General features: G+C 50.8%; 1 protein-coding gene across 1 annotated transcript; it reads left to right on the plus strand.

Annotated features, from left to right (window-relative positions):
* Positions 1-10,842: 10,842 nt before the first annotated feature.
* On the plus strand, positions 10,843-13,761 carry MAFB (MAF bZIP transcription factor B). The gene has a single exon (XM_033075252.1). It carries the CDS (start codon positions 11,540-11,542, stop codon positions 12,473-12,475), a length of 936 nt encoding a protein of 311 aa, XP_032931143.1. The 5' UTR covers positions 10,843-11,539; the 3' UTR covers positions 12,476-13,761.
* Positions 13,762-14,173: the final 412 nt, after the last annotated feature.

A 14,173-nucleotide genomic window follows, 5' to 3' on the forward strand; every position in this document is an offset into this window, starting at 1 on the left:
GAGGATTGTAGTAATCTTGTAGTGCAATGTTTTCTTTGGGTTTTCTTTTGGGTTTCTTTGGGTTTTCTTTTACTCCAAAACCAATTTTGGCCTGTTTTCATGGAACCTTGATGCACAAGCAGAGGACACTGGTGGGCAGTGTGCCAGGTAGGGGCCAAGGATTGAGCTTAGACTTTCCAAAACCTTGGCTGTAGAGCAAAGCCAAGTAACTCCTCATGGCCAGGAATGGGGAGGATGCACTTATGGGAGAGCTACGTATTGCAGGACCCTTTTCTGTGCCCTCTCGACTCAGGTACAGAAGAAAAAAGTGTTGCTTACAGATAAATCCACTTAAAGTCAGGTCCTCCTGCTTAGTGTAGGCATTGCAAAACAAATAAACAAAATAGACAATAAACACAAGGATTCTCTGCAAACACAGCAGTGTAGTAACTGTGAGACTTTGCTTCCTTTCCACTTTGGGCAGATCATTATTTCATCCAAGTTCAGACTTGGATGCCGTTTTTTTCCCTACTGAATTCAAAGGCAAAGTGCACAGCTGGCCCAGACTCCAGTCTGCTCTATCCAGAATCGACCTGCCTAAGAGGAGATCAGATCTCTGCTGCTGAGGCTCGGTAGCCAGAGGAAAACACGAGGGCAGCTGGTCAGGAGCTTCTCTGTGACAGAGCAGGCAGAGACCCTGCCCTGGGGAGCACTTGGGGACCCCAGCACAGAGCAAGGTGTCACCCTTACACCTGAGCAGGGAGTGAGTGAGGTGTGAGGGCAGCCCAGGGCAAAGGCTGGTAGCACACAAAGCATCAGCCCCAAAGAGCTGCTGTCATCATCACCTTCCTGCATGGGAGTGAATCTCTGCAGGACAAAGTAACAACCCTGCTTATTCAACTTTATTTAGATGTTTGATGATTGAACAGTAATATCCCTGCTCTTCACAGGAGGTTTTTAGTCACATCCATAGAGTAGTTCTGGCCAGTAACTCTTCTCAACTAAGGAGGTCAAGTGGCATGACCAAGGCCAGAGAGGAAATTGGTGGCAGAGCAAGAAAACCTCCCCCCAGTTCCATTAATTGCTCAAACTTGTGGAGGGCTGAGCTTAAAGAAACCAACAGGAGTTTCAGTGGTTTGAAGGTCAGGCCCAAGCACAACAAAACTCTGGGGCAAAAGTGTGTTTCTCCTCTCCCTTCCCTGCAGCCAGTGTGGATTCCAGCACCCTCAGCAGAGGAGGTTACTCCTTCACTGGAGTCCCTTGAATAAAGAGATGCTTCTGGGAGCACACTGAGCAAATGGGTTATTTTGAAAGGACAAGTTAGCTCTATAATTTGCCTTCACAATGTGTTTTGCACTCTAATTACAAATGCAAACACAGTAATTGAGAAAGCATCATAAAACTCTTAAGGAAGCCATAAGTGATATAATACATGGACATGTTTACCATTTGGTGCAGCAGGATGCCTCTGTGATGTGTTCCCAATGTTTGAACAGGGTGGAGATTTGCTTTTCTTTCATAAAGCTAATTCCATGACAGCAATTCGTCCCTCAGCCTCCCCTCTCCCGAGCCTGGCTCAATTAAAATACAGTTTTCAGAAAACATCTCTTTTTTTTTTTCTCAAGTGAGAAAAACCTCTCTTTCTTTTGAAATATATAAAGTTATTAATTCAAACTATTCCAAAGGGAAGAAAAAAGGGGAAAGACTAAAATATTAGTGCGTTCTCTGCCTATGATGTCCCACTGTTGCCTGCAACAGCAAATAATTCATCAGGGTGAAAGTGTAGAAAGGACTGGGGGTCTGCACTGCTGCTCCCCCTCCTTAACAGTCCTTGGGGAGCCTTCAGCCCTTCCCAGGGCTCACAGGAGAGGGGTCCCCACAGAGTTTTCCTTCAGGTACCCACTGCCTGGATAGAGCAGGCAAGCAGGGCTCTTGTGCTCTGCACCCACTGAATGCCCTGTGCTGGGGTGTGGAGAGTTCAGAGCTCCAGTTTGTCCCAGTTCAAGGAGGGTGAGTGGCTTAGGCCAGCCAGTGGGCAATGAAGCTGCTGGCAGGCTGGCTGAGAGATTTCTGCCTGGATGGACAGCAGGAGGGTCTACAACACCCAGCACAAGGTGCACTCCCACATTCCTGTCTTCACCCACTCTGCCCTTCTACTCCTCCTCTTTTGTCATCTCTCAGGTCACCCTTCCCATGTCGACCTGGGGTCCTGCTCCAAACAAGGCTTCAAATCAAGGCAAAGTCCAAGGGCCTCAAAAGCCTTCCCAGATAAGACACAGAGAAGTAGAAAATCAAACATATCAGCCCCACCCTCTGGAAAGCACCTTTGGGATGCTGGCTGGTGGGGAGGAGTGACCAGGAGGGTGCACAGCACTCAGGGAGTGACAAATCAACTGAGAGAGGATCGGGGCTGAGTGTGCACAGACAGGATCCTACAAGCTCACCTAAGCTTAACAGCTGCTAAATAACATGACAAATCATGTGATTCAAAGCAGAACAGTTCAACCTGCCTTTCGAGATCAATGAAGACGTGTGTCCTCTCTGCAGCTCACACGTGCACACCCCGTCTCTTTACATTTGCTGAAAGCTGCTATGGCCTGATTTTCAGAGGTGCTGAGTGCCTGCAACTCATCATGACAGGCTATACATCAAATCCATCACCTCTTGGGAAACTTGATTACCCTAGTGGAAACCCTCATTTCAAGCATTTAACTGGTTCCTACTGGTTTCAGCCGGTCAGCTTGGTTTTGGAATGGATCACTCAGTTTGGGCTGTACTAGTCCTTCAGGAGAAATAAATCCAAATCCTTGTAGACCAGTGAAGGAATCCACTAGAAAGGTATCAGTTAAAAGAAAAAAAAAATCTATTTTTAAAACATTGAACCAATAAAAATAACTCACACTTGGCTGGTTAGAGTGTTCATCAGGTGACTTGCTGAACAGATGTCTCCAGCTGGGAATTCTTGGATGAAATTCTTCATCTTCTTTTTTTTATAGAAGTCAGTTATTAAAGAAGTACATTAGAGTCTTGAAACATGTGTTAATTCAAGCCAGGAAAACAACACGAAACAGAAACCACACGTACGCTGCCAAGAGAGAGGTTGCTGAGGTGTAATCACAGCTTTCAGGGGTGAAGCTCTTTATCTGGGTGTGTGAAGGATGAAAACACACTTATTAAAGCCCCTGCAGATACAGAGTTAATACTGAAGATAAACAGGGCACTCACACTGAAAGCCTGGAGAATCCTAGAGAAAGCTGTCCAGGAGACTCTAATCTCTTTTTTACAATGCTCAGAAAATGCATAAAGCAGTGATTAAATCTGTATGTGGAGGTTTGTTCACAGATATTAGGGAATATTTTTTCCTAAATTTTCAGCCATGTTGGGTATTAATACATGTGTTTAAAAATCTAGTGAATGCCCATGTTACTGTTTGGCCAGAGAGGGATAACTGAACCTGCTGCAGCAGGGGCATTTACTGGTTGTTACAGGAGCAGGGTACAGGCTGGAAATGTTGGTGTGTTTTTGTCTCCACTAACATAGAGGAAAACCGGTAGAAATGATCTCCCTTGGTACAGCAAAGCTGAAATGCCCCTTTGGATTGCCATTAAAATTAAAATAGATACAGAAGTGAAGGAACCTTCCCTGTGCAGCTCATTTTTGCAGCAGCCTGTGCTCACCTTGCACTGCCCCTCTCTTGCAGCTCTCTCCTGTATCCCTCTCCCAGCCCAGGGGTTGCAGTCACTGGTTATGGGATCCCAGCATGATCCATGGCTAACTTGGCTGCAGAGCATCCAGCCTGGGAAGCAGAGGGTGAGAATCTGCAGCACTGCTGTGCTGTCAGCTCTCCTGCACAAACTCATGTAACCATTCTGCAGAGGAGCTCTGGAAGCAAAGAAAGAGTCACAGAGCAGCTGCAGCTCGTCCCAGGGGCAGCAGTCAGCTCCACCAGCCCTCCCCATGTCCTGGCCCAGTCGTGCCAGATCCACCCCCCTCGGATCCTCCTTAGGATCCTGGTAGTGGCCAGTGATGGGAAACATCTCCAGCTTTTCTAGGGTCTGGAGATCCAGTGGGATTTAAGCTGGGAGATGTTTGTGACACACAGCAACCACACACACAGAGGCTAAAACTCAGTTTTATTTCCTAAAGACAGAAGGAGAAGTTGCACCATGAGCCAAATATCTTGTTTGGGCAACGGGAGAAGAATTCACACTCTGAGTCTGATTTTAAATTGTCAGTCTGGTGCTATTCAAAGCTGTGGATCTGGTTATATGTAAAAGAAACAAAGATCAGGAGCCTTTTATTTTCTCCTGGCTTTGTAAGAGCTGAGTAAGTGTTCCTCGGACTAACAGGGAAAGCAAACAGAAGCGTTTCCCCAGAATTGTTCCCTTTCTTTGTCTGTCTTCTTTTCCCTTCACATATGTAGGACTTAAGAATATTTGGGGAGGAAGGGGGAGGCTTGCAGAAGCCCCCTTGCTTCCAGTTTGGCTCATCTTTACTTCTCAGAAATGCACAAAAGGACTTTAATTAAACTGCATAACAAGCTTCTCTGATATGCTTCCTCACTTTCTTCCTGCACCTGGATCTATACGAGGGGCTAGAGAAGGAAGATTGCTGAATTCCTTGGGTGAAGAGAGAGCTCCGTTCCCAAAGGGCACAACAAACCCAATCCTTCCTCTTCTGATCAACAAGAGCACAGAAGCTGCAAACCTGACCAGTACATCAAAAAGGAGCCTGAAAAATACTTTGAGCAAAAAATGCTAACGGTGCATCCTTCTCCTGTAACTGCACTGATATTAAATCAGGAAACAGTACGGAACAACCACAAATACATATATACAGGGGCTGTCAAAACAGAAGCAAAACCAAATCCCTAATGGGCGCTAAAGGTGGAAAGAGCAAAAAGAATATACAGTATAGGCTTTATGATTATATTTAAATCCTTATGCAGCAAATGCTGGAAAGGGAATTCCAAAAATTTTCTCAATATAAGCAGTTTTTTTGATCCAGGACTTTGTGCAATGAAAAGGAATTACAAATCAGTCTGAATGAAAGGATACAGGTCTGAGTGGGTATCAGAACATGCCTGGACTCCTGGGCTGTAACAGCATCCCCCTGATCCTGCGAGGGCCCAGGGATGGACCCAGACCTGCTGGGAGCAGCCTTTCTGCTGCCATGGACATGGGACCTGCAGCAGCACTGTCTTCCATGGTCCTGGGTTTCTTAATGCACAACTGAGGCCAGAACTTACTTCCTGGCTGTTAAAGAGCTGATCATCAAGAACTCTCCCACTGAGCTCCTTGAAACAACAGGCAACAGACTATGGCCAGAAAGGGATCCTGACCTTTTCTGGAAGATTTCCTGGCTTCTCGTGATTTTGTGACATTGGAGTCCAGGACACCTTCCCTGTCTCTCTGACATCTCCTTTTTCTATATCTCTTCCAAGGGAACTTTTAAAAAACCCTTGGAAAGATCACCTTTTCCACCTAGACATCTGTGCACCCAGACATCTGAAATCCTAGGAGAAGCAGATAAGCAGGAGAGAGTTTTTTCTCTTGTAAGAGGTGGGCCAAGTGCTGAAGTGTTGGAAAAGCCTTTGAATGACACAAAACGGTATTGCAAGATACAGCTGCAGCAATTACAGTTCTTCAGCTTCTGCTGGCTACTTCAGCCCCCAAAGGTGACTTCTGATCACTCAGAAAGGTTTTGGTGCTGTTTATTGGCTACAAGCTCCTATAAAAGGGCTCAGATAATGAGTTCAAGATGCTGTGGTTCAAGTAGGAAGCAGCCAAGCACAAGAGGAAAGCTGGTCCTAGCAAGGCTCGGGGTTTGTGCTTCTGGATCAGGTGTATCTGCTAGAAACAATTTTCACCATGATGGAAAGGGGACTAATAACAGGAATATGAATTGGAGAAGGAGACTAGGATGAGACTGCAGGGTTTGGAAATGGTGAGAGAGACAAATTCTCTTGAAAACAAGTTTGGACCGATGCATTCACGGTATGGTGGGGCTAAGGCTGAAAGAAGTAACGAGAAACTGAAGGTTTCTGCTCTGTGCTTATCTCCCTGCCGAAGGCAGCTTTGCAGGAGAGGGTGAAATAATGCCATTTGGTTTGGAAGTCACCCTCTTTCCCACCCCCCTTCCCAACCGCGGAGAGCAGCGAGACCCTGAGCCAACTGCAGAGGGTGCCACGGAGGGCTCGTTCTCCTTTCCCCGCACAAGAAGCAGGACTCGGGCACAGCAGCAGCCGCAGCCGCTCCCCTCCAGTCCCCCCGGGCCGCTCCGCTGTCCCGGGCTAACCCCGAGCAGCGGGGGCCACCGGGGCGCGTTCGTCCCTCCTAAATTAAAATAATCCCCATTGCCTGGTGCAGCATCCTCCGAACCTCTCCGGGACGGGAGCCTCGCCTGGGCATCACCCAGGCGCTGCCGCCGTGCCCACCGGGATTCGCCCCCCAGGAGCTGTCGCTGCCCCTCCCGTCCCCATCAGTGCCCCCAAGCCGCTCTGCAGCGTTTTGGGGGGCTGGTGTTTGTGTGCCAGGACCTCGGGGGGACCGGCCGGGCAGTGTCACAGCCCCGCAGCCGGCACAGCCCCGCTCACGGCCCGCCCGCATCAGTCACCCCCTAAACACCCCTGTCCCCTACAGCAACCCCGTCCGGGAGCGCCCCCAGACCGAGCGAACCCCAAAGCCCCCCGCACACCCTGACCCCCCTGCTCCGCGGGGATTTAACGCTGGACACTGCGAAACCTCGGGAAAGAAAAATACCCCCCCAAAAACCTACCCTTCTGAAGTGTTGGTCCGCTCCCTTCTCCCAGATCCACCTGTGAAAACGTGTCTAGAGCTAGTACTGGGGTTTGCCCCGCTCTTAACCGGCTCGGGCTAAAATCTGAAGAGGTCCCAGTTAACCCAGAAGGGTTCCACCGCTTATTTTATACAAGCAAAGCCGCTCTCCAGACTTTGTCCAAATAATGTTGCCGGCTTTACTTTGACAATCCCCGCAGAAAAGGGAGAGCGAGAGGGAAACAAAGCCTTATGATTACCAGTAGTAATTTAATCCTAAATTCGTGGGCCATTCCCATCAGCCCCAACAAGCAAACATCAACACTTTTCTTTCTCATGCACATGTATCTGCGATAGATGATTAACCAGGTCCCTCGCTGCTTACACAGGGGAAAAAAATCCTGACAACCAGCACCGTGCCTGCCTGCGGTTTGGGAAATTAAAAATCAGGCGAGGGGAGGTAGGAATTAGGAAAGTGATGCTCTTTTCCTCCATCAGTGCCGGCTGTCAGCCACGGGTAATTTAGGTTTGGGTCTATGTTTGTTAACAAAACTCCCATTTCAGCCAACATATCCCGCTGGTGTTACAGGATAAAAAAAGCTAATTCTGGGGGAAAAGTAGCAGTCAGCTACCAAAACCGAGGAGCGCTTCTCAGAGAACCGAGCACGGAAACTACGTACACAACAGTCGTCTTATTTTTTATCTGAGTACCTATACCTGCTGTTTGTAAGAACTGGGGATTAGGATGTAGAACGTAATATAATTCCCTTTCTAAATGTCACTGACACGATTTAGACAGAGCCCTACCTGAAAAAACACGGGTAGGTATCTCGGATGTTGCAGTTTTAAGGGAGATTTCAAATTTCAGTGGCTCCAGGACCCCTACTGCCCTGCCCCGGGCGGACATGCCGCCGGCGCTGATCAGAAATGACATTATCATTTTCTCTGAACTCGTCCCGATTTTGGCCGGGAGTTTGCGGAAAGCAGGGGGAAGTAAAGGGAGAGCGGGAATAAGTAATTTTTTCCCCGAAACGAACCTTGAAAAAACGGATCTTAAAATACAGAAAGCAAAAAAATTTAAAGCAGCTCGATTAGCGGTTTTCGGATGCGGGAAGAAGGTTGTAATTAAAAAAAAAATTGCCCGGAGCGCTCGGCGGGGAGGCGAGCTACGGGGCCGGGCAGGTGGGCGCTTCTTTTTCCCCCGGTGCGGGTGCCGAGAAGACCGGGAATTCTTCCCCCAGGAGCCGGCAGCCGCCGCTTTGCCCCGCCGTGGCTTTTAGGGTGCGGGGCCGGGGTGCGCGGGGCTCCCTCCCTCCCTCTGCGCGCAGCACCGCGGCCACGCGGATGGGAAACACTTCTGAGCTGCCTCGTTGGGCTGTTCAGCACAGAATTCCTTCGCCAGCAACACTATTTCTTCCCCAATCCCTGCTAAAAAATTAAAATATTTATACATATAATTTAAAATGTACATAGGAGCAACGCCTTTAACATATAATTCCCATCGAGAATAACCTTTGGTGGATGCATTAAAAACTACAATGAGCAACTGGGGATTCGGGGCACGAAGCGGTTCTGACTTTAGTCAGCCGCTTCACGCCGCAAGTTTTGTGGGATGTATTTTTGAAATGGGAGCGAGGCATGGAAGAGCAAAGAAACGGATCCAAGAAGTGCCCCTAAATTTTATGACTGTGAGGACGGACGCTGAAATGCGATCTGTAGTTCACAGCTTCAAAGATTAAGGAAAGGGACAGAGTGTGTATGGACAGGGAGATAAATGCTTCCCTCCGCCTTTCAGTAGCTCCACCTTGTGAATATACCTCAGTAATTATGAGAGGAAAAAGTATTATCCATCTAATGGCACATTTTGCAGGGCTGCAGCCAGGCTTCCCAAGCTCTCGCCAGGGTCCCCTTTCTCTCAGTGGCTACGATAACGTTTAATGTGCAGGTAAAAATAAACCTCTCCCCAAGCAGCTACTAGGACCTCAGAAATAACCAGCGGACCCGTACGGGGGACCCTGGGCAGCCCCCAACCCCCGGGGAGGCGGCACGGGCACCGCCGAGCTCCCTGCCCGCTCCGCTCTGCCCCGCTGCCCGGTTCCCCGGACCCCTCCGCAGAGGGGCACCGCGGGGCTCCCCGCCTCGCTGCGCCTCGGGGCCGCTCGTTAACAGCCAAAAGACGGCGATTTCCCAAATCTAGGACTGACGGCAAAGCAGCAGCGCGGTGGCCGTGCGGAGCCCGGGCCTCCCCGCACCGCCGGGGCTGCGCTGCCCGTGGGGGATGCGGGCGAGGGGAGCGCCCCGGGGCTGGGGGTGCGTTCCGCTCGTGTCCTCCCGCACACGCGTTCGGAGCAGCGAGACCTGCGGAGAGCTGTGCGTGCTGCCGGGAGCGCAGCCCCGCTTCGGGCGGCAGCGGGATGCGGAGGCACCGCTCGCTGCCGGGACCGCAGCGCGGGGAGAGCCGCAGCCAGCGCTCCCCGGGACTATCGGGAGAGAGTTCTGTCCCCCCAAAATGTCCTGGGGAAACACGCACACAAGGCATGGCCACACGAAATCAAACCCCGGCTCGCTTGTACTGCGAAAGCGGATTGGGATGAAATCTCCCTGCCTGGTTTCCTCCTCTTTCTGCCAGAGGGACCCGCTGAAATTTCTTTTTGGGTAAAGGGAGGACTTTGAGCGACTTTTGCCTCGCTGCTTCCCCGCGCGGCTGCGGCTCCGCGGAGATGCGGAGGAGCGGAACCAGCGGCTCCGGGCTGCGGGTATCGCCGCGGAGCTGCCGGGGTCCCGCAGGGACGGACCCACAATGGGCGGTCTCCGCTGGGGACTCCTCAGCGTTGTCCCGGCTCCAGAAAAGCAGTTCCCTCCACATAATTTTCGGGAAAGCAGACAGCTCCTGAACTTTTTTTATTATTTTGGCTAAATAAATAGGGGGGTGGGAGGGTGGTACAGGGGATTGTGAGGTGCAGAGGAGGAGCGGCTCCGGAGCGGCGCGGTCAGACGGGACCGAGGCAGCCCCGCTCCCGCATCGCTCCGCTCCCGCACGCCCGTCCCTTTTTCCGGGTGTTTTCTCCCGGTGAAATGTAGCTGTTATTCTGAAAACGGACACTTGGGGTCGTACTTTCTGTCTGTTTGAGCATGAAAGCGGTGTAAAAAGAAGCCCTAATCTCCCTTAATCGTTACAAAATGTTAAAAAAAAAAATCCTGTTACAGGACCAAAAAAAAAAAAAGAAACTAAAAAAACCTTACAAACCGAATACTCCTTTGCATGCAGTCACTCTCTCAGGGAACAGCAGAGGAAAGCAAACACGGTCCCTTCAGAACAGAAATGTAATTATATTTTCTCCCTTCTCTCCCTAATATTTGCAATTGTCTGTGTCAATGCCTTTGCTTTACTTTAGGGAGAGATTTGCTTCCTGTAACCGGGAGGATTTCCCCGCTGTACACGGAGCGCTGACAGCCCTGTCGAGCCGGTGCTTCCCTCGCTCCCGGCTCCCCGCTTGTCCCCCTCGGCGCCTCCCGCAGCCCCGCACTCGCTCCCGGCCGGAGCCGCCGCGCCTTCCCGGCCGCTTTTCCCCCGCTCCGTTCGCACCGGGGCCGCTTACATAAAGTTGAAAGGGTGGATGCGTGTGCGTGGCGTGGGGGGGAAGCTCCCTGCCTTGAGATCAGCTACGGGACGGCAGCGGGCAAAAAGGGGCACTTTGTTATATTTAGAACAAAGGGACGGGCAGGATGTCCCCGAGTCCCCCTCCTTTGCGGGCTGCAGAGGCCGAAAATTTGCACGGGAGGAAGGGAGCGCAGAGACAAATAAATAAATAAATAAATGATCAGCTAAATAAATAAATAAATAAATATCTGGGAAGGCGCGGGTGCTGGAGGGGGAGCCGGGGAGAGCCCGGAGGTGCGGGCTGGGAGCGGCGGGCGCTCAGCTGGCGCTGCGGAGCTGTCACGGCTCGGCCCGGCCCCGCCCGGCCCCGCCGCCGCGCTGCCATTGGCGCGGCCGCCGCCGGCCCCGGCCCCCGCCGCGCTCTCGGCGGGCACGGCCGTATAAGAAGCCAAGGGGGGCTGCTCTGTGATCACAGCTGCACAACGAGCGCTGGCGGCGGCAGCTACAGCAGAGACCTGGGCTGTACTCGTCCCCCTTCTCCTCCTTTTTTTTTTTTTTTTTTTTTTTTTTCCCCTTCCTCCTCCTTCCCCTCCTTCCTCCCCCTTTTCCCTCCCCTTCGCCTGCGCTGCCAGAGCCACCGAAACTCCCGTGCAGAGCCGCGCCGCCGCCGGTAGCCCGTGCGCTGCCCCGGCGCTCGCTCGAGCTGGAAAGTTGCGGCAGGCTCCGGGCTCGGCTGCCGCGGGGAGGGGGCTCCGGACTTACAAAACCCGGCCAGGGGCACGGGCTGGGCGTTTGCACCGACCTTCTTCTTCCTGCACTGACCCGAAGGCAGCATCTTTGTTTTGTTTTGCTTTTGCCCTTCCTGCTACCGCTCCTTTCTCCTTGCGAGCGGGCGCCTCGGAGCCGGCGGCTGCCGCAGCCCGCGGTGCGGGGCGAGCGCTGACACCGAGAGCCAGGAGCCAGCCAGGCGGCCCGCTCGTCCTTGGCTTTGTTGCTCCGGACTGAAGAAGCCCCAGAAGCCGGGAGAAGGAGGAGGCGGAGGAGTGGGAGCAGAGGAAAGGAAGCGAGAGCTGAAAGCCAAAGTTGGTTTGGAATAGGGGAGCGCGGCCAGCCCTCTGCCAGACTGCGCGCTGGGGTAAAGTCTCCAGCCCCCTCCGCCGGGAGAGGTGCCCGCAAGACAGCGATGGCCGGAGAGCTCAGCATCGGAGCCGAGCTGCCCACTAGCCCGCTGGCCATGGAGTACGTGAACGACTTCGACTTGATGAAGTTCGACGTGAAGAAGGAGCCCCTGGGCAGGAACGACCGCTCGGGCAGGCACTGCACCCGCCTGCAGCCGGCCGGCTCCGTCTCCTCCACCCCCATCAGCACCCCCTGCAGCTCCGTGCCCTCCTCGCCCAGCTTCAGCCCCACCGAGCAGAAGACCCACTTGGAGGACCTGTACTGGATGGCCAACAGCTACCAGCAGATGAACCCCGAGGCGCTGAACCTCACCCCAGAGGACGCTGTCGAAGCCCTCATTGGGTCCCACCAGGTGTCCCAGCAGCTGCAGGGCTTCGAGGGTTTCCGGGCCCACCACCACCACCATCATCACCATCACCAACACCACCACCAGTATCCCGCAGTCACTCACGAAGACCTGGCCGGCAGCGGGCACCCTCACCATCACCACCATCATCACCACCAGGCCTCTCCCACTCCCTCCACCTCCTCCAGCTCCTCCCAGCAGCTCCAGAACTCGCACCAGCAGCATCCCCCCTCCAGCAGCGTGGAGGACCGGTTCTCAGATGACCAGCTGGTCTCCATGTCTGTGAGGGAGCTCAACAGGCACCTCCGAGGCTTCACCAAAGATGAGGTGATCCGCCTCAAGCAGAAGAGGAGGACCTTGAAGAACAGGGGCTATGCCCAGTCCTGCAGGTATAAACGTGTCCAGCAGAAACACCACCTGGAGAACGAAAAAACGCAGCTCATTCAGCAGGTGGAACAGCTCAAGCAAGAAGTGACCCGGCTCGCCAGAGAGAGAGACGCCTACAAGCTCAAGTGTGAGAAACTGGCCAGCAATGGCTTCAGAGAGGCCGGCTCCACCAGTGACAACCCGTCTTCCCCTGAGTTCTTCATGTGAGTGCTTAACAAAAATAATTAAAAAACAAACAAAAACTCCCCACCCCCCAAACCTGACCCCTGTCACCTTCCCCCCCGCTCCCATCCTCCTCTGACATCTCCATCCATCCGTCTGCTTGACTAGAGAGAAAGGAGGAGAGAAAAATAGAGACTTGATTTTTTTTTTTTTTTTTTTCAGCATCCAGTCTTCTAGAGTAGCTGTGGGAAAAGTAGGCTGGGGGTGGGGATGGGAGAGGTAAAGTGCAACTTTTTGACTTTCGTGTGCAAGTTAGAGAGAGAGACAGAGGCAAAGGAGAAAAGGACAAGTGAAGCGTTTTATAGATCGCTTGCTTGCAGAGCGAGATGGACTTTAAAAGAATAATAATAAAAAAGGACAATGAACAAGCCATCTGTAATATACTGCCTGCTTGGAAAGAGAGAGGACATATACAGCACCATCTCATGCACAATTTACCTGCTTGGAAAAAGAGAATAAATAAAAAGGACAATATATGCAAACTCTTCATATATTGCCTGCTTTGAGAAATAAGTTACAGGACTCAGATGGGACATTCAATCTAAGAAAAGAAAGAATGAAAGAAAAAAAAACTCATCAGTTTTATTGCCTGCTTGATTATATAGAAAAATACGAAAATCTGCATTAAAAATATTAATCCTGCATGCTGGACATGTATGGTAATAATTTCTATTTTGTACCATTTTCTTGTTTAACTATAGCATGTTGATCATCGATCATAGATTTCTGTTGTTGTTTCATCAATAAGAAAAACATCACAAGTTATCGAACTTTTTACTGCTTGTGCAGTTTTGTTCGTTGGTTTTGCTCTTGTTTTCTTTTATGGTTGTTAGCTTGTAAATATCTGCTACTTCAAACCGTACAGGAGAAAAATACACAAAAAACAAAATAACATTTCAGCAGGCTGGTTATACGGTTTGTTTGGTGTTAAAGAGATACTTAAAGAAAAAAAGTTATGGGCATTTTGCATTAGAAAAAAACCAACTTTGTATATCTGGTGCACTTTTAAGTTGTATTTTTTTGTGTTAGTTTTCATTTTGGTTTTTGTTTGTTGGGGCAGAAGCAAAAAAGCCTGAGTGGCATTGACAAACCTAAACTTAACAGGGAAAAACCCTCCTCGGTCACTAGAACCTACTCCATGCCTTAAAGTGGCAGCGAAGCTCTTTCCTCCAGGACAATTCCCAGCCTGAGTGGTTTAGGCTTGGCCAGATAATTTCCCTTCTGATTGAACACTCAGGAAGCGAAGGACGGACGAGATACCAGTTCCATTTGAAAAACAACAGCCCCTAGATTCTCGGTAAATAAAGAGAAAAAACAACCCTAAGCCCTCCTCGTTACGAGTCAGGTTGCGATAGCAGCGAGGGCTCCGTGTCGCCACTGAAGTTGGGTTTCTCAATGGCAGCAGCTGATGAGTGGGCTGGGAAAGCATTTAAATCTAAAACTTCTTTTAAGAAGACATACTGCAACTTTTAAATGTATTCTTTTGCAATGATTTGTAATCTGCTTCTCTGCTTCCCTATGCAGCGAGTGAAAGTTTTAGCCAAAATTTATTTGCAGTTGTATAGTAGTAGTAGTTTGGAGTCTTATGGGTGTTTTTATTACTTTTTTTTTTCCTCCTGCAGGTCAGTAAAAGGATTTACGTTGCACTGACAAAAATACCAAAATGAAAACTTATTTTTTAGT

Source organism: Catharus ustulatus, chromosome 17, assembly GCF_009819885.2.
Source record: "Catharus ustulatus isolate bCatUst1 chromosome 17, bCatUst1.pri.v2, whole genome shotgun sequence".
Lineage (NCBI taxonomy): Eukaryota > Metazoa > Chordata > Aves > Passeriformes > Turdidae > Catharus > Catharus ustulatus.

Bases quoted from the DNA above. Each gene is read 5' to 3' on its own strand.
- MAFB (XM_033075252.1), top strand. From the start codon at position 11,540: ATGGCCGGAGAGCTCAGCATCGGAGCCGAGCTGCCCACTAGCCCGCTG.